The sequence below is a fragment of the Microcaecilia unicolor genome, chromosome 1 (genome assembly GCF_901765095.1).
Source record: "Microcaecilia unicolor chromosome 1, aMicUni1.1, whole genome shotgun sequence".
NCBI classification, from domain to species: domain Eukaryota; kingdom Metazoa; phylum Chordata; class Amphibia; order Gymnophiona; family Siphonopidae; genus Microcaecilia; species Microcaecilia unicolor.
In genome coordinates, this window is record NC_044031.1 from 552,662,588 (window position 1) to 552,683,727 (window position 21,140).

Here is a 21,140-nt window from a genome sequence, read left to right on the forward strand (position 1 = left end):
GGGACCAGTGCTATTTAACATATTTATAAATGATATGGAAATCGGAATGATGAGTGAGGTGATTAAATTTGCAGATGTCACAAAACTATTCAAGGTTGTTAAAACACGTGTAGACTGTGAAATATTACAGGAAGAACTTAGGAAATTGGGAGACTGGGCATCCAAATGGCAGATGAAATTTAATGTGGACAATTGCAACGTGATGCACATTGGAAAGAATAATCCAAATCATAGTTACTGGATGCTAGAGTCCACCTTGGGTGTCAGCACTCAAGAAAAAGATCTAGGTGTCGTTCTACATAATATGTTGAAATCTTCTTCTCAGTGTGTGGCGGCGGCCAAAAATGCAAACAGAATGCTAGAAATTATTAGGAAAGGGATGGTGAATAAGACCAAAAATACTATAATGCCTCTGTATCACTCCATGTTATGACCACACCATGAGTATTGCGTTCAGTGCTGGTCACCGTATCTCAAATAAGATATAGCGAAATTAGAAAAGGTTCAAAGAAGAGCAACCAAAATGATAAAGAGAATGGAACTCCTCTCGTATGAGAAAAGGCTAAAGAGATTAGGGCTCTTCAGCTTGGAAAAGAAACAGATGCGGGGAGGTATGATTGATGTCCACAAAATCCTGAGTGGTGTAGAACGAGTAGAAGTAAATTGATTTTTTACTCATTTGAAAAGTACAAAGACTAGGGGACACTCGAGGAAGTTACATGGAAATACTTTTTAAAACAAATATAAGGAAACATATTTTCACTCAACAAATAGTTAAGCTCTGGAACTCTTTTCTGGAGGATGTGGTAACAGCGGTTAGCATTTCTGGTTTTAATAAATGTTTGAACAGGTTCCTGGAGGAAAAGTCCATAGTCTGCTTGCTATTGGCTATTGTTATGTTCTTACTGTATATTCATCTCAGAGGCTTCAGTTTTTGGCTCATATAAAAGACTTGCCAATTGAGGATCAGGTCCGCTGGAGCCTATGTAAAGAAAATCATTCCAGCCCCATAATGGAGTAACAGATGTTTCCTGGATTCAAATCCAGAGTATGTATCTTGTCTGTCACAAGAAGGTTGTATGGCTGTTTATATTATTCTCCTAGAAATCAGATATTAGACAGAGAAAATTTCCTTGATTCCAGAGTTAGACTGACTGATCTTTATTGATAATAAACCCAAAGTAAGATTTATTAGTTGCTACAAGATTAACCCCCCTGTCTACAAAGCCACACTAGCTGCTGCCAGTGTGGTAATGCTGGTACAGACCATTCACTTTGAATGGTCTGTGTCAGCATTGCCACACGGCTTAGTAAACAAGGGGGTACATTTGTAACAAATCTACTGCTAACAAAACATTTCTAGTGATGCATATCTCTGATGCATTTGCCATGCTTCAAAAATTCATTTTCTAGTACTTTTTCAAACAGGCCATAACTCTCAAAGTTAGGTTCATAAATCCTTTGAATATAGGGCCCCTAGTTTTTGGCGGGACATCAAGATGTCTAGCACGAGGAGGAGGAGTTGAGGGTAGAAGGGGCAGGTTTGCACTTTAGCAAGATAGCAGCGATATTCAATACCTATCCAGTTACATTTATCCAGATCAGTCAGTCACAGCAGACCTAAGATACCCAGCTAAAAGCATCCAGATATCTTAATTCAGTCTGTATTTAGCAAAACTAGCTTCTCAGGTTATTTTTTTTAACTACATAAGTTATCTGGTTATCTTAAAGCAGATATCATTTGACTGAACACTGACCTCAGTATGTTTAGTGCTTACTATGCCTAATTTATGCCTGTCTGAAATATTATGAAGAACGCTTATGAACATTTTCGTGAAATATTGCCCCTCAATGCATCAAGCTACACCATATCTTATTCCAAATGCATAGCTATTAAAGGGCAGCTGCACAGTATGTGTGTCAGTTTCCAATTATTCTTTTCACATTTGTCAGCAGGAATATGTTTAAAGCAGACTAAGCTAAACATATTAACATTTATTTTTCCTGAGTCGACCAGCTCTTATAGGAACAATACCTGGAGTAAAGCAAATTTACTTACCTGTAGCAGACGTCCTCTGAGGACAGCAGGCCAGCTATTCTCACTTGTGTGATGTCACCCAACTGAGCCCAGTGCAGACACCGAGTAGTGAACAGACGTTTCAAGAAATTCAAGATGCCTTTCTGCATGACGCATAAGCGTCGGCCCCTCAATTAGGTAGCATAGCTAAAGGAATATAACTCCTAGGGGAGGTGGGAGGGTATGTGAGAATACCTGGCCTGCTGTCCTCGTAAAACACCTGCTACAGATAAGTACCTTTACTTTCTCCGAGGACAAGCAGATCTAGTTGTATTGTCACATGTGGGAATCCCTAGATACCAGGCTCACTGAAAACAACAATGCTATGACAATAGGGACTCGAAACGTCAAGGCCTCCAAATCAATTAACCTGAAGCCATATACATACTAGCTGTGACGTTGCAGCCTGGAACATAAGAAAAACGGCCTAGGAGGGTGAAGTTGGATTCTAGACACCAAACAGATTCTACAGGACTGTCTGACCAAACCAGTAGCAAAGTTGGGTATCCTCCTCAAAGCAGTGATGAGATGCGAATTTGTGTACTGAAGAAAATAGGCTGATCTCGAGCAGGCTACAGACACAGCCATGGCTCTGGCATTATGAGCCTTGACCTGACTCTCAAAAGAATCAGCCCAGCCTGGACATAAGTGAAGATGCAGTCTGCTAGCCAATTGGAGATTATGCTTTTGTTAATGGCTACCCCCACCTTGTTTGAATCAAAAGAAACAAAAAGCTGGGTGGTAGAGAATAACATGGGGGCAAAGTTTGTCCCCTTCCCCACCCTGTCCTCGTGGAGTCTATCTCCATCCCCACCCCATCCCCGCAGGTTCTGTCTCTGTCCCGTCCCCACAGGTTTTGTCCCCATCCTCACCCTGTCCCTACAGGCTCTGTCTCCATCCTCACTCCATCCATCGCCGGGATGGGAATGTGGTTTTGGGGAAAATGTTGGCAGAACAATTGACTGGTTAACATAGAACTCTGACATCACCTTAGGAAGGAACTTGGGTTGCGTACAAAGAACTACTCTGTTGTGATGAAACTTTGTGTAAGGTGGATCAGCTACTAAGGCCTGAAGCTCACTGACTCTGCAAGGTGAAGTGACCGCCACCAAAAACAGAACTTTACAGGTCAGATACTTAACATACATAGCAACATAGCAGATGACAGCAGATAAAGGCCTGTATGGTCCATCCTGTCTGCCCAACAAGATAAACTTCAGCTTGGAAAAGAGACAGAAAAGGGGAGATATGACTGAGGTCTACAAAATCCTGAGAGGTGTAGAATGAGTAGAAGTTAATAGATTTTTTTACTCTTTCAAAAAGTACAAAGACTAGGGGACACTCAATGAAGTTACATGGAAATACTTTTAAAACAAATAGGAGGAAACATTTTTTCACGCAATGAATAGTTAACTACTACTACGAGTACTTATAATTTCTATACTGCTACTAAACATACGCAGCGCTGTACACTGGACATGAAGAGACAGTCCCTGCTCAACAGGGCTTACAATCTACTTGGACAGACAAACAGGACAAATAGGGATAAGGGAATTATTAAGGTGGGAATGATAAAACATGGGTACTGAACAAGTGAACAAGGGTTAGGAGTTAAAAGCAGCCTCAAAAAGGTGGGCTTTTAGCCTAGATTTGAAGACGGACAGAGATGGAGCTTGGTGTACCGGCTCAGGAAGTCTATTCTAGGCATATGGTGCAGAAAGATAAAAGGAACAGAGTATGGACTTAGCAACAGAGAAGGGTGCAGATAAGAGAGATTTACCCAGTGAATGGAGCTCCCTGGGAGGAGAGATAAGAGTGGAGAGGTACTGAGGAGATAAAGAGTGAATGCACTTGTAAGTTAATAAGAGGAGTTTGAACTGTATGCGGAAATGGATAGTGAGCCAAAGAAGTGATTTAAGGAGAGGGCTAATATGAGCATAGGGAAACTGGCGGAATATAAGTTATGCAGAGCAATTTTGAACAGATTGAAGGGGACAGAGATGGATTAGTTGGAGACCTGTGAGAAGCAAGTTGCAACAGTCTAAGCGAGAGGTAAGAGTGTGGATAAGGGTTCTGGTAGTGTACTCAGAAAGGAAAGGGCAAATTTTGGTGATAGAGAAAGAAACAACAGGTTTTAGCAGTCAATTGAATATGTGCAGAGAAGGAGAGAGATGAGTCGAAGATGAAGCCAAGGTTACAAGCTGATGAGACAGGGAGGATGAGGGTGTTATCATAGTTACATAGTAGGTGACAGCAGAAAAAGACCTGTACAGTCCATCCAGTCATGGGGGAAGAGGAGAAGTGGGTTTAGGGGAACGATAAGAAGCTCAGTCTTGGTTATGTTTAGTTTCAGATGGTGGTGAGAAATCTAGGCAGCAATGTCAGAGAGGCAGGCTGATACTTGGGCCTGGATTCCTGCTGAAATTTCTGGTGTGGAGAGATAGATCTGGGAGTCATCAGCATAAAGGTGATACTGAAAAACATGGGATGAGATCACAGTACCAAGGGAAGAAGTATAGATGGAGAAATGAAGAATTCCCAGGACAGATCCCTGAGGTACACCAGCTGATAATGGGATAGAAGTGGAGAAGGATCCACCAGAGTATACACTAAAAGTAGAGATGGGAGAGATAAGAAGAAACCTCTATATGATTAAAGCAGTGGTAGTGGAGTCTAAATCACTCTGAAGTATCTTGCACTGAAAGATCCACACTTAACAATGATAGCAGGAGATAAATTCACAATTGTCCCTTAAAAGAAGGAAAAGCCTCAAGGCACTCAAGACCCACAGGTCTGATGAGCCAATAGCGATCAAAACTAACCTTAATATTGGTCAAATGATCTGTTCCTCATCATTGGCAAAAATCTTCTATTTTAAGGACACAATCGGGCTCATTTTCGAAAGAGAAGGACGTCCATCTTTCGACATAAATCGGAAGATGGACGTCCTTCTCCCAGAGATGTCCAAATCGGTATAATCAAAACCTGATTTAGGATGTCCCCAACTGCATTCCGTCGCAAGGACGGCCAAAGTTCAAGGGGGCGTGTCGGAGGCCTAGCAAAGGCGGGACTTGGGCGTCCCTGACACTTGGACGTCCTTGACCCATAATCGAAAAAAATAAGGACGTCTCTGATGAACGTTTTCACCCGGACGTGTTTTTATTACGACTAAGGCACAAAAAGGTGCCCGAAATGACCAGATGACCTCCGGAGAGAATCAGGGATGACCTCCCATTACTCCCCCACTGGTCACTAACCCCCTCCCACCCTCAAAAAAATCTTTCACAATATGTCATGTCAGCCTCTATGCCAGCCTCAGATGTCATACTCAGGTACATCAACAGAATAATAAAAATATGTATCCGTTAATCTCTGGTAAATAGATACGAACTATCTCTCACAAAAACCAGAAAAGCTGTTACCAACAAGTGGTCTATTTCTTCATTAGCTATTTTATTAAGGAGCACCCTCAGATATTCCCACTATGAATAACGCCCAGACAATCTCTGTGGCTTAGTGGTGTAGCACCTCATTCATCGGATTGCTCCTATTTATCTTTTGAAAACGTTATATCCCAGTGCAAGTGCTAACTGACTGGTGCAACAAATGTCTATAATTTTTTCTTTTTGTGTGATTTTTTATGTGTGCCCAACCTGGTTGGATTTGCATGAGAAGTGTCCATCAACCAGCAGGGGGAGATAGAGAGCACTGAAAAACCATAGTGCCTCATGGCCAGCTAGCTCCATCTGCCTCTTCAGTATTTGAAGCTTCCAAAGCAGTGTTACACCGCAAAGCATAATAACATGAACTTTCCTCACAGCGGATGAATGCGCCAAAACTGGAGCTATAAGTCAAAGGAGGGAATGGACTCATCCTCCTGGGGGGAATGAACTCATCCTCCTGTAACTGAACAGAAATCCTGAAGACTGTTTTCCAACTTCTCCCAATGAGGGAACATATCTACAGGAAAAACTGAACATAAAAGTAACATGAATCGCATAATGAACCACTGAGGGAGGGCTCATGGATTCATCTGCTATGACTAAAGGAAAGAAAATTACCAAGGTAAGAACCTAATTTTCCCTTCCTTGTCATCAAGCAGATGAATCCATTATGAGTGGGATGTATCAAATTTAGCTTTTTTTCTCTACTTCCATCTGCAGGTAGGAGCGGATAACACCCACTTGTGAAGAACAGTGTAGCTAGGTGCTATGAAATGTTCATTTGCCCTGTCATTTCATTTTTGATGCCATTTTTATTTTATATAAAATATTTGGGCCCTGTTCTCCAAGCAGCTGCTGATGCCTAAATTGTCTTTTTTAAGAAGCTTCCCAGGGCATTCCTCTTGGGCCCCCATCAGCTCCAAGACACCCTCCCCCCATCTTCTGTGTAAAGTCTTCTTAGCAAACAGTAATTCTGTATTGCTCATATCCCACTGGTGCTTCTGGTCAAGATGGCACTGGCTGACTCAAGGCTAGTGCCATTTTGTTGTACAGCACTATCCACAGGTGGTATCACTTTGAGGAGCAAGTTAAGTACAGCAAGGCTTTTGTCCTAAGGACAAAATGAGCTTAAAACGTCTTCTAAGCATCCAGAACACAGCAACCCGTATCATTTCATGCACCTCAAAATTTGACAGGGTTACTCCACTCCTGCAAAGTCTTCATTGGATTCCGATTAAATACAGAATTAAATTCAAAGTTCCCATTTTAACACATAAGACAGTTCATAGGGCCACTCCAACGCATCTTGCAGGTTTAACCATTCCATACACACCAGTTCGCACTGTCCGCTCATTGACAGACAACAGACTGACAATACCCCTGCCCTCCAGAGTTAGGTGGGAATCTACCCATGCAGCTGCTTATTTTTTTTATCCCCTGCACCATGGAATTCACTACCACAGCAGATCAGATTGGAAGCATCATATGCTTCATTCCAAGTGGCACTAAAAACACACTTTTTTCAACAAGCTTTTGAGACTTAGATTTATTACTCCTCATTAGGAGGGCTATGCAGGTTCTGATTCAAACCGAGAGGAATTCTATTTATATTGTAAGCCTGAGATTTGTATGGATGTATGTGATGCTCTTTAGAATGTAAGATCTGTTTGTATTTTCTTATATTTTATGGCATTCCTATTTTAAATTTTTTGTTTAATTGCTTTGTTTTACGTCATTTATTGTTTGTATGTAAACCGTTCTGATTTGTTTGCAATAAGTAACGGTATAGTAAAATGAATAAATGATAAAAGACATTTTACATAGGATGGGAGGGGCATTGAGGGAGGTCCATGGAGGTTTGTTAAATAACATTAGTGGTAACAGAAGTCGCTTGGGGAAAGTGGACCAGACATGTTTTCTTTTCTTTTAGTTTTTAAATTTTTTTTCCTTCTTTTTTTAAACATTTGAATCTAACCACACACAAAAAAAGAAACAAAAAGCTACAGTTCAAACTCCTCTTATTGACCTATAAGTGCATTCACTCTGCAGCTCCTCAGTACCTCTCCACTCTCATCTCTCCCTACATTCCTCCCCGGGAACTCCGTTCACTGGGTAAATCTCTCTTATCTGCACCCTTCTCCTCCACTGCTAACTCTAGACTCCATTCCTTTTATCTTGCTGCACCATATGCCTGGAATAGACTTCCTGAGCCGGTACGTCAAGCTCCATCTCTGGCCGTATTCAAATCTAAGCTAACAGCCCACCTTTTTGATGCTGCTTTTAACTCCTAACCCTTATTCACTTGTTCAGAACCCTTATTTTATCATCCTCACCTTAATATTCCCTTATCTCTTGTTTGTCCTGTTTGTCTGTCCTAATTAAGATTGTAAGCTCTGTCGAGCAGGGACTGTCTCTTCATGTTCAAGTGTACAGCGCTGCATACGTCTAGTAGCGCTATAGAAATGATTAGTAGTAGTAGTAGTAGTAGTAGAGTCACTGCACACCCCTATTTAGCAGGAATGAGCAGAGGGCAAGAGCATAATGTAGGATTCTCTGGCTGGATGCAAACACAGGACAAGGTCTGGACAGCTTTCTAAAGGAAAAGTCCATAGACCATTATTGAATTGACTTGGGGAAAATCCACTGCTTATTTCTGGGATAAGCAGCATAAAATGTATTGAACTTTTTCGGGATCTTGCCAGGTATTTGTGACCTGGATTGGCCACTGTTGGAAACAGGATGCTGGGCTTGATGGACCTTTGGTCTGTCCCAGCATGACAACACTTATGTACTTATCAACTTATGATTAATCCTGCATCAATTGCTGTGTCTTTTCCCAAGTCATTTCTGGGAATGATCATTTTGTCCAGGGATTTTTTTTCATTTTGTTGTCATAGGAGCTATTTTATTAAGACTGTGCACTCTTTTCCCATAGTGCATATATGCCGCACTATTCATGTATGTGCAATGGTTCATGCATACATACACTATCTGGAAAGAATATACACTCTTTGTGTTAGATTCAGTAAATGGCACCTGACCTGCACATGTCCCTCCCATGGTCATGATCCTTTTGAGCTGTGTGCTTAGGGCAGATCCATGTGTAATTCCTGACAAAGTGCTTGCTAACTGCAATAATTCTTAGGGATTAATTGACCAATTAATTTACATACGGATCTGGCATCCATGGGGGTTTGTAAAAAATGTGCACTATGATGGCACATAAGAAAATATATGTTTTTTTTCTACTTGGTTCCATTTGCCAATGATATAAAATGACATTAAGTAGTAGTAGTAGTAGTACATGGATGATATGGAGTTTCACAGCAAGGGATATTTTTTGTGCACTGATGGGTTTTGTCATGACATTTCCTATGTCGTTTCAAACAAATGCACATCTCTAATTGCTGTGACATTGCAGCAATAGGTGGGGGAGTGGAAAGGGGGAGGAATGCTGTACATAAATAAAACTGCATAACTAAATCAAAAACCTGCCTTCAGAGATTTCTCTTTTCTGGACAGATACATTATGTGCCCTTTACACTGAGTTGCAGGTATTAGGAAGTCAGCAGGGAAATCTTTTCAAATTCCAAGGTTTATGTGGCTAACACCTGTGAATATGTATGACCATCACAGTGTACATTTTGTTTCATTATATCAGAGGTGGGCAAACTATGGTTCTTGAGACAAATTCACTCTTCTCTGGCTTTTGGGTGGTCCGTGAGAGCACAGTGGTTTCCAAGGCAAGGCCCAATTCTCACCAGACCACAGCGTCACTTCTCAGGAACAGCCTGCAGGTGTCCAATGTCCACTGGCTGCCACCACTTCCATCCCTCTATGACAGCACTCAGCCACTTCTGGGAACAACCTCTGAGCCTGACCAGCTGAGAAGAATAGGGGGTGGGCAATTTTCAGCTCAGAGAGTGGGAAAAGTTCTTTGAAAATCGTCTTCTCAAGAAGGAAAACATTTTTATAGCCATTGCTTTCACAAAGGGGTGAAGACCACGCTCGCTGCTGCCTGGCAACGTATCCAGGTCTCCACAGCTGTTATTTTCTCTGTGTAAAACCCATGTTGCTACTTTATTTAGGTCAAAGCAAAAATAGTTCTCTACTATGAATCATTTATATAGTGCATGAGTGGGCACACTTTATCTTTATTTATTTGAGATATCACCCATCACTGGGTATCTCAGCAGGGAATACATTAAAAGGGGAGCAAACTGTCTTAAAACACATGAGGGGGTTTAAGTTACAGGTCGAATGGTACATATAAAACATATAAATATATTAGTTAAAATAAAACACAAGACATACAACAGACCACATTCAAATCAACAGATAATGTTAGATGCAAAAGGAGGGAGAGGTGGTGCCTAAAAGAAAACAAATGACGGGACAAAATAACAAAGTACCACAGAGACACGTTTTGTCTTCAGGGCCACTTTTGTGGCTGTGCTGATGGAGAGAGCCTCAGAGTCGGGGGGGGGGGGGGGGGAAGAGCTATGCAAGTGTACACTTTCTCTTTGAAAATCAGTAAAAATGTACCCATGGACTTTGCTCAATATGTTCAGGGAGGAAGTTATCAAGCTGTGTTAAGGTTCTAAAACCCAGATGATCAATAGCAAACGTGGGTGCTAGAGGCCGTTAGAGCCAGACTAGTGCACGTGTTTGCCTACATCCCAGATGTCCTGTCCCAGGCCCCTACCTGTGCTCCCGCGGGGGGGAGCGATGGTCGTCGGGCCTCGCGGTGTCCAGGGCTTCAGAGACGGACCGCCGACGGAGCCAACGCTACCGCGGGTCGGACCGAGGCCGGCAACCTGCTGGAGCGAACGCCGGCCTTGAAGAAGGGAGCACGCTGGCCAAGATGGCGGCGCCGGCGTCGATGTCTCCCTGGCCCGGAGCGGACCAGCGAGGAAGCTCCGCCTACTCGCGCCGGATTGGCGCACCGGAACTGAGGCTCCGCCTGCAGGGCAGGCTGGCCAATCCAGGCGCTCCTTGCCTGCCAGGGCCGGGGGGATTGGCTCCTCTTCCGGGGAAGGGGTGGACTGGCGGGAGATTTAAACAGAGGAACTGGAGGGTTCCAGTGCTTCCGTTTCAGATGTCAGAAGCCGACACAATGGATCTCGGAGTGTTGCTCTTCAGAGACTGTGTTCATCTTCAGTGCCAGCCGTCCCTGCTAGCTGCCTTCAGAGACTGGGTCCATCTTCTGTGCTAGCCGTCCCTGCTAGCTGCCTTCAGAGACTGGGTCCATCTTCTGTGCTAGCCGTCCCTGCTAGCTGCCTTCAGAGACTGGGTCCATCTTCTGTGCTAGCCGTCCCTGCTAGCTGCCTTCAGAGACTGGGTCCATCTTCAGTGCCAGCCGTCCCTGCTAGCTGCCTTCAAAGACTGGGTCCAGCTTCCGTGCTAGCCGTCCTTGCTAGCTGCCTTCAGAGACTGGGTCCATCTTCCGTGCTAGCCGTCCTTGCTAGCTGTCTTCAGAGACTGTGTCCCTCTTCAGTGCTAGCCGTCCCTGCTAGCTGCCCTTCAGAGACTGAGTTGCTGACTACCAGCCAGGCCGGCCGTCACCCCGCGGTTCCAGCAGTCCTGCTGGCCGCCTGCAGCTGGGGGCTCAACCCTTGGTGAACGGCGGTCGCCGCGGGTGAAGATTCGGGGTGCGCGGCTGTCCTCTGAGGTCTTGCGGGGCCTCAGGGAACCTAAGGGCTCACCTATAGCCGAAACAGGACACCAGAGTCAGAGACGGCGAGCAAGTGTAACAATGCGCTCACCGTCTCTGAACGCTTATAGCACATAAATGCATGCGAAATAGGGACATTAGTATTCCTACCTAATGCTCAGCATGCAGTGCACCAAACTAGCACGCTGCTACCGCTGTAAACCCTACACCAGCTTGGAGCTGGCGTTAGGGTTTACAGAGGAATGGGGAGCTAACAGGGCCTCCATACCCCCAACAGAACAGCTGCAGCCCCTCCTCTTGGCAAGAGACCTGACCCCCCCCTCACCCTACTGGAACCCCGAGCCCAACCCCCCACACAGAAGAGGACTGGAGGACCTGCCCGGAGAGAGTAGCAGTCTCTCCTCCTTCCAGGGCCGCCTCCAAAATGGTGGCGCCATGCCCTGCCCAGTGCACCCTGGGATGCGCTGGGCAGGGCTTCTGTAGCACATAATAGTTTCTCCCTTATATGGTAGTGAAGCCCCACCCAGCATATTTCAGGAGCACTGGGCAAGGTGCCGCCATTTTGGAAGTGGCACTGGAAGGAGGAGGGAGTGCTACCCCCTCCTCCGTGTAAAAGTAAGGGGGGGGGGTTCAAGGCCTCTAGACCACCAGGTTGAGGGGGCGCTAGGTCACCAGGTAGGAACCAGACTTCCAAGCCCTCTCTTCTGTCAAGGGGTGGGGGTGGGGTTGGGTCTCTGGTGGGGGTTCGGAGGGGGCGCTAGACCCCCAGGGCTTCTGACTGGGGAGATGGTTGGGTAGGCTGGAGGTCCACCGGACCTCCACACAACATTGACAGGTCCAGGCTTTATTTGATAGCCCAGACCTGTGTCAGGATTGTGCCTTGGGAGTATGCCAAGGCACAATCCCCGCCGCAGAAGTACCCTAGATCAGAGCTAATGACGTATCTAAATTTGCATACTATTAGCTCTGATCACAGCGGCTTTATTGCCCTGCGCTGTTCTGGTGCTAATTTTAGAGCGCTGTTTGGAACACCATAGGGCTTCTGATCATTGGGCTGTAAGTCAGGTTGTTCTCCCCTCAATGCATGTTAAAAGGTCTCTAATGTGACTTAACCCATCTTTGCTCAAATTTTTATTTCATCGTAACACAGTGATAACTACCATAAGTCACCGCAGGGTATACAGCAATCGATATAAAACATGCAAATGCATGCAAAGCAGCTTATTACTATGTAAAATCTATAATGTGACTTGCACTGAAAACCGCAAGTTGTGTTATAGCTGGAAAAATAACTCCAGCCAATATGACTCCTAGCAGGTAGTACCGTGAGATACCACCATTAAGGGCGCCATTTTGAGTGATGGCATCGGTGACAGCAGGAGTGACAAGGAAGCAAGGATCCTACTGGTAGAACTGCAAGACTGCTGCTAGAGGTGCCATTTTGACTGGGGATCACTACTCCCCAGGACCTCTTAGACTAGCAGGTACAGACTTATAAGGCCCCAGGGGTGGAGTGGGGGTTTGTGAAGAGGTGGGGTTGCTCTCGGCGGAGCTGTGATCAGGAGGGGCTTCAGGCCAGGGGGTTAGTGTGATCATCGGAGGGGAGGAAGAGATGGCAGGGACAGCACAGCAGCTTTTAACATGTGGTCTTGGAGCATTGGGCCATGCATTGGAGGCCTGATATTCCTTAGCCGATGGACTAGCACTGGCTGCAAGGTGGCTTGCAGGCAGCATTAGTACTTTGCCATGGGAGTCTGCAACCTATAGTATAGAGATACTGCAGATTGGTAACTCCCATAGGAAATCAAGGTGCAGTAAAAGTTTGCTTTTTACCAAACCATGATAACTTCCCCCATCAACTGGAAAATTGCCCTCACTATTGGATAGTCTGGTTCTTATTTTTCCACTTGTTTGACTTGTTCAGTGTGTTTTTTCTAGCGAAAAAGGTGCCGGCACTCAAATGCCAGGCCACCCTTTAGAGGTGGGGTGATTACTGAGGGACCCACCCCACAACAGCCAGGCCCCCTGCAGCTAGTCACAGAATCTGTAACAAGGCAGAATTGGTGTGTAGAGTCTGAGCTCTTTCATTAAAACTTGGGGACCTTGGGTCAGTTTTAGCAGACAATGGAAAAGGTGCCGGTACTCAGTACCCCCAAGTACCCCCTCAAAAAAAGCCCTGGACTTGTTTCCATTTCTCCCACCCGCAGGGGTCTAAACTGGCAGCCTGTCTGGATTTACAGTAAATCACCACTAGGGGGAACACAAGAGCTCATACTGAACAACAGATGAAGGGAGGTCAAAGCTGAAAGGAAGCTCCTGGGAGATGTAATTGAAAGTGAGGTTACAATTGAAAACCCCTTCTGAGGATGTGCAATTTTCAAGCACTTTGAGTAGAGAAGACAATTAAAGACAACTAGTTCACTGAAGGCAGTAAGGGGCCCTTCGCTGGCAGCAGGTGCCATTTTTCCTGCACGCCAGGACCCTTTTTACCGCAGGGGGTAAAAAAGCCCCCAGCACTTATGGCCATGTGGTGAGAGAACTCTTACCGCAAGGCCATACAACAGGGAGTCCTTACCGCCACCCATTGAGGTAGCGATAAGGGCTCCCGCGGTAACCCGGCGGTAACCGGGCAACGTTGGCCCAGCGGTAGTCCCAAAACAGCAAGCAGTAAGCCTGCATTGGGCTTACCACCGTTCTGTAAAAGGGCCCCTTAGAGTGTTGCAGGCAGCTAAAGTAAAAGTCCAGAAATTACTAGCGGAAAGGTAAAGAGAAGTCAGGTCAGTGAGGCCTGAACTAAATCAAACTAGTAGGATCTCTGTTTGATAGTCAGGAGGCAGTCAGCACAAGAAAGCTGGCAAGAGACAGGTTAAAGCACAGGGACAAGAATCAGAGTAGCTCAGGAATATCTACTGTGGATAAAGTGACACAGAGGCCGATGCTCAAAACTCCAATGCTGTGCAGAACGGCCCAGGAAGAATAGCACTGGAATAGCGCTGTCAACAACTTCCTAATGCCCAACGCTAATGATATGCAATTACAGACATGCTTTAGTGTTGAGCATTAGGAAGTTGTCTGGAAGTTAAGAGGGGGGATGCTGCCTGGGACATGCACACAAGGGATGCAATAAGCAAAGATCTTGCACTCATGCCCAGTCTGGGGAGCACAAATGTCAGAGGGGGGAGGAGGGAAGAGCTGCCAGTTGCTTCTCTGTTACCATCTGCGTCAGGGGCTCCATGTGAGGGTTAGCAGCGAGACCAGGCATTGGGCATCCGTACAGGGGCAGGTACATGTTCCGCATCAGATCAAATTTTTTAAAAGGGAGATTTGGAGGCAGGAAGAAGGAAACCTCCTGATTTTCAATTGAAATTCATTAAGGTGTGGAAGCAGTTCGCAAAAGGAAAAAAAAAACGTACAGGACAACCCCCCCCCCCCCTCTTTTCTCCTCTACAAACCCAAGCACGAATCCTCTCATCATAAATCCTAATGACACTCTGCACTAGGTTTTGTGCGGTAAGGGCGCCCTTCTTCAGGGCTCTGTTCTCTGAGCATCGCAGGGAATAGAAAATGACCTCATTTAAATCCCATTTGAATGCTATTTGACCTGATCTGGGGCAACCTTGTTGTTTCCCATGGTAGGGGACTGTGAACATTGTGCACCAGAGAGGAGGAGTGGCCCAGTGGTTAGAGCACCAGTCTTGAAATCCAGAGGTGGCAGGTTCAAATCCTACTGCTGTTACTTGTGATCTTGGGAAGTCACTTAACCCTCTATTGCCTCACATACAAACTTAGATTGTGAGCCCTCTTGGGACAGAGAAATATCCAGTGTGCCTGAATGTAGCTCACCTCAAGCTACTACTGAAAAAGGCGTGAGCAAAATCCAAATAAATGCAGGCACTAGTCTGGCATTAATGGCCTCTAGTAACCACATTTGCTTCTGAGGAGCATTACAACAATGGGCTGAGAATTGTGTAAGTCAAGGTTCAAATCCTACTTCTGCAGCTGACACTCCTTGTGACCCTGGGCAAGCCACATTATTCCAGAGACCCGGTTAGAGTATCAGCTTTTTCAGGCAGGGACCTACCATATCTAAACACTTATTGACGTTGTACAGTGCTGTGTATGTCTAGCAGTGCTAGTACAATGTTGAATTTTGCTATAAAACAGAACTCAAGCCTACCTGGAAACAAGTTAAGAAGCATGAAATTGTGACTAGGGCTGAAGCATGCGAAGCTATGTGTGTGTGAAGGGGAGAGACACTGAGTTCCTGCCCTGAGCAGCTGCTCTGACAGACAGATCCTCTTGTGACACTCTGACATTACAAACACCCAATTAAGCAGATTATACTGTAAACTGTGCAAAATAGATCTCAACGGCAGAGAAGGCTGCTAGGCTGGTTTCACTTAAGGCTGCAATCTGTATTATCAGAAATCAAATATATCATTACTAATGGAATTCTAGTAGTAACAATATTGCCATGTTTCAAATAAATAGAATGCCCACTGATTATTGGTCTTACTGTTTAAAAAGAGAAAACAGTGTTACCTACTCGTGGGTAAGAGGAAATTACAAGAGGATTCAAATTCATCAATATTTACAGTGATCACATCATGACATGCCAGACCTCACTTCCACTATTTGTTTCTAATGCAGCTAGAATGTGCTTCCACAATCAAACCAAGAGTTTTTGCCAACTATTTGCTATAACCAGAACCCACTATAATTATATCCTACTTCCTCTGATGTAGAGTGGCCCAGTTAATTTCATGGAGTGAGATGATTTATTGCAAAGGACAACCCCCAGAAGTGTGTTTGACTCTGTTCTTTGTAACCACGAACACTATTTTCAGGATGAAAGCAATAACAGCATATTTATATACCTGAATGGTTTACAAAAGATAAACGAATTACACAGAACTAAGAAAGAAAAAACTGCAAAACATTACATAAACTAAAAAGGAAACAAAAATACAGAATAACAGTTAATTCACTAACCAACATATTTCTGAAATCAAAAAAAAGTTAAGAAGTTTCTTAAACCTTAAAAAAAAATCATACTTTAACCTCAATTCGACAGAGAATTCCACAGCAGTGAAGCAACCTCCAAAATAATTGGTTACTAGCTGATTTTTTTCATATCACTACTAGCAGATGGAGAAACCTAGTCACATGGTTAGTACAGTAGGCTATAAACCAAGGAACACAGGTTCAAACCCCATTATAACTCATTTGAGGTGATGATGTCCCTTTATAACTGGTAAGACCTCATTTAGAATACTGTGTATAATTCTGGAGACCGCACCTTCAAAAAGATACAAACAAGATGGAGTCTGCTAAAATGGTCAGTGGTCTTCATCATACAGCATAAGGGAACAAACTTACAGATCTCAATATGTATACTTTGGAAGAAAGGTGGGAGAGGGGAGATATTATAGAGACATTTAAATACCCAGGGCTTTTTTTGAGGGGGTACTGAGTACCGGCACCTTTTCCAGTGTCTGCTAAACTTGACCCAGGGACCACAAGTTTTAATGAAAGAGCTCAGGCTCAACACACCAATTCTGCCTTGTCATAGATTCTGTGACTTGTTGCAGGGGGCCTGACTATTGTGGGGTGAGTCCCTCAGTGATCACCCCACCCCTGAAGGGTGGCCTGGCATTTGAGTACAGGCACCTTTTTTGATAGAAAAATGACACTGTAAATACCTATGTGGTAATAAATTCAACTGAAAGGAAGCTCTGGAACAAAAGGGCATAGGATAAAGGTGAAATGGGCTAGACTCAGAAGTAACCTGAAGAAATGTTTCTTCATGGAAAGGGTGGTGAATTCGTGGAACGGCCTCCCGGTGGAAATGGTAAAGACGAAAACAGTATCTGAATTGAAGAGAGTTTGGGGCAAGTATATAGGAAATGTAAGGGAGTAATATGGAGAATAGGTGGCATGGATGGGCAGACTGGATAGGCCATACGGTCTTTATCTGCCCACATTTTTCTATATTTTTAAGAACATGATTTTTTAATATTGAGCAAGAACCACGGTGATTTGACTGTAATATTAAATGTTCTAATAAATAAGGGCAAATGGAGACTAAGGAGCAAGTATCATGACTGAAGGCTGTGTACTGTTCAACATTTTTTGTAATAGTGTTTTAATAGGAGTACTTAAGTTATATTTTTGAGTTGCATTAGCGATTAAGATATAGTCTCAGAACTTGGTGATTTTAAAAACTTTATATAATTTAGCTATATCCCTCAGAGGAAAATGCGAGCGCAAAGACGCATAACAGCGCTTACAAACACAACCAAAGAGAATATTAAAGAAGATATACTTTATGTGCTCATAGATTAGGGCTGATGTGTTCAGACTCTTGCTTAGAAGGGATCAAGTCTAAAAGAAACAGTGAAGGGATCCTTGGATTTAAAGTGATCTCTCCAAAGACCCTTCTACAATGTTTCCACCAGTGCTGGAACTGTTTTTTTTTTTTTTTTTTTACTGTATTTCCCTGCACCTAAACACTTTCAGATGAAGCACACAAAAGGAGCAGAAAGTCCTGAGATCTAGCACGTAGGACTTCGAAGCAATGTCTTTCGGCTGTCTTAGTCGTGAGTACAGAGATACATCATCTCATGCAAATCCAACATATTTCAATACGGGGACCAAGTTTTTAACCATTTTATATAGCTATTTCATTTTTTCACTGTGGTTAACATCCATTTGTATATATTTCCCACAGTTAGTGCCCTTTAAGGAACAGACGAGTAGGAGCAGAGGAGTAGCCCAGTGGTTAGTGGCAGTAGGCTTTGAGCCTGGGGAACTGAGTTCAATTCCCACTGCAGTTCCTTGTGACTCTGGGCAAGTCACTAAACTCTCCACTGCCCCTGGTACAAAATAAGTACCTGAACATATGTAAACCACCTTGAACATAGTTGCAAAAACATCAGAAAGGCAGTATATCAAGTCTTATTTCCCTTTCCCCCTTTAATAATTTAGGAAAGAGTATTAAAAGAACCCCTAATACAATAATGGGTCCTTTTACTGAGGTGATCTAATGGATTTAGTGCATGCTAATGATTAGCATACACTAAATGATAAGATGCCCATTATATTCCTATGGACATCTAATCATTTAATATGATCTAGATCTGTTAGCACACCTTAGTAAAAGGACCCCTTAAGTACATAATATTTATGCACTTTCTTTCAGTATAATAGCATGGTTTTTAAACATTTCTCCATCATCTATGCATGTATCTAGAAATCTAGTTCTCTTATTAACTGACTCACTCCACCGACACAACCACTAAAACCTTTCATATATAAAGATATGAATGCTGATGCAACACTTTACATCTGTTTCTTCCTTGAGTTATGATGCTACAAGTTCATTTAATGCCTTTATTCAAAATTTGCCTTCACCAGTTAAAACATGAAACAAAATAGCCATAGTCATTCTGATATTAGAATAGCAACCATGAGATTTCTGTTTGAGGTTTTTTTTTTTTTTTAAACTTTATCTTGCATTCATTGAACAAATGAGTTTGAAAAGAATACCCATGCACTTATACAGCCAAGTCACCAATAAAGCTGAGGGTAGCTTTTGAAAAAGAAGCTGTGAGAATAAACTGCTCCTCTAAATTATTCATGCACTACAAAGAAAATCTATAAAAGGCTGAATTAATTTAAATTTTAATACACAGTAAATGGTCATCTTCTGCAGCACGATGAAAAAGAGTTTTCAGTCATTTTATCATGAGAGGCTTTACAAAACTTTTATTTAAAAAATGTACAATACACTAAAATATATGGCCTTCATGGACAGAAGGCTAGATGGAAAACACGAACAAAAGAGAAACAAAAGTTTGCTGTAAAAGACACAGTGGGAAGGCTTTCAATGACTGCAGACAAAAAGCAAAGGCATTAAATGACTTCACAGTTATAAGCATGAGGTTTAAAAATGCACAAAAGGTGTGATCTCTTTTCCCATATCCCAAACTCAGCAATAAAAACATCACCGCTTTAGAAACAAGAAAAACATCATTTCTTTAGGAACAAGAAAAAGTAATAGATTAATAACCGCTTGTAACTCTTTCCAGAAAATGGTCAGTGTCTTTCAGAATCTATACCACTAATCTTTATTCTCACAGACAAGAGGCTTTTCATGAGGCAGAGAATGCTCTGAGAATGCAGGAGAGTTTGCCAATACGGATCTTGGCAAGTTTTAGGAACTTCAACCTTCAACTAGGAATCACAAACATTTCCTTAAAATCAGCAGTAACTCAACATTATACTTTAAGTAGAATACCATAGTTACTACTTAGATTTTCCAAACCGTTTCCCCATACAGGATGCAAAATTAAAGCCCAATGCTTTTATCAAAAGCATCTCATTTTAAGAGACTTGGTTTCCTGCTGCATTTATCTGTCTGCACTTCTTGGAACGCTCAGCTGTGATGTACAATACATAATCAAGCAACAGTATGTAAAAACATTTAAGACTGAATTTTATTGATTACAATGAAGCACGCATCGAAGACACCAACATTGCTCAGCACTGAAATGCAACTTCCTGTTTCTGGGTTGACACAGAAGACAATGTACGTGGGATTTGCCTGTTCCTCCCCCCACTCTCCCCGTTTTGTACTAAAATAGAAAGCAGGAGATTCACTGTTGTTAGCAAATAAGTGGACGCTGTGCTATATTTTTCTGGTGCCGCTCTCTCCCATGCTCGTTCTGTCAAATGTGCTTCAAAAGACACAAGGGAAAGATGGATGCACAATGCGGCGATCTGCGCGTACAGCCCACGCCACAAAGACAAGCGGATCGTTTACCTGGCAGGCTGGAAAGTGAAGGTTAACACGCCATGCTCCGGCAGCCCCTGCAGGGATAAGTCCGGCATGCACAGGATTCTCCCCTGCCTCTGGCTCTGTGTGGACTCGGGCGCACACACACACACACACTGCCTGCAGCTGACGTCAAAGTCCCCGTCACATGCCCAGCTGAGAAGCCAACAGAGCATTGGTTGTCGTAGCAACGGCAGCCCTGCTCTGGAATGATTTCAATAGGTCATCTGTCACCCTGGCTGTACTTTTGAACCATTATGGGCTCTCTGACAACCCAAACAGCAGAACTCGTTTTAAGTTAGAATGGCTGGAGCTTCTGCCAACCTTTTTTTTTTTGGGGGGGGGGGGGGGGGGGGGGGGCTTGGATGTTTAAATCACGTTCTTTCTAAGAACTGTCTGAAGTTCAAAATCCGTCCATTTCTTTCACTTAGAAAATGAGCTGGCAACATCATATTAAGGAGCAACTGTGGTTGGCTCAGTGTTGAAAAATGAAGCCAAAAGTAGGGATGGGCACAATATTTATGCAAGCTGAAATTAAAGACAATCAAAAATAGAGATGCCAAGTTAAACACACAGTTCCAGGCTGGAGATTTTTGGCTAGTCCTGGTTTTGAATTTACATTCCAAAGCAGTATGGGATTTGCAGTGCCTGATCTTCCTGACTAAAAAAAAAAAACATGGTGGTAACACGGCATCTGCACGTATCATGATAATCGCTAGGTGGTGCGCAGCCAACATCGTTTAGGTGAGGTGGCCAGCGTGAGCGTAGGCTTATTGCAAATGTATTCAGGATGATATATGCAAAATTCTATTGAAATTGGTCAAGTTTTGACAGAGTTATGCAGAAAACAAACTTTGTATAGTTGGGTTTTTTTAAAAAAAAGAAAACCACAGGGTAAGAATAAGGGTAATGGGATTTGATATATTGCCTTTTTATGGTGCAATCAAAGGGGTTTACAATTAGTACATAAGTCAATGACTGAAAATAATCAGTACTGCAAGTCCCAAAATACCAGAAATGCCAAGTTGCCCAGTTCCAGGCTAGAAATTTTGAGACTGTCCTGGTGATTTAGCAAGGCCAGCAACCTCTACAACAGAATGAAAGCCTTAA

At 43.4% G+C, this 21,140-nt stretch overlaps 1 protein-coding gene across 1 annotated transcript in view; it reads right to left on the bottom strand.

The window, feature by feature from the left end:
• The window catches only part of NCALD (neurocalcin delta), a 151,602-nt gene extending 131,485 nt beyond the window's left edge, over window positions 1-20,117 (bottom strand). Inside the window, exon 1 of the mRNA XM_030217463.1 lies at window positions 20,019-20,117. Within this exon, the coding sequence (XP_030073323.1) occupies window positions 20,019-20,086 (68 nt within the window). The 5' untranslated portion in view covers window positions 20,087-20,117. The remainder of the gene's footprint in view (window positions 1-20,018) is intronic.
• Window positions 20,118-21,140: the final 1,023 nt, after the last annotated feature.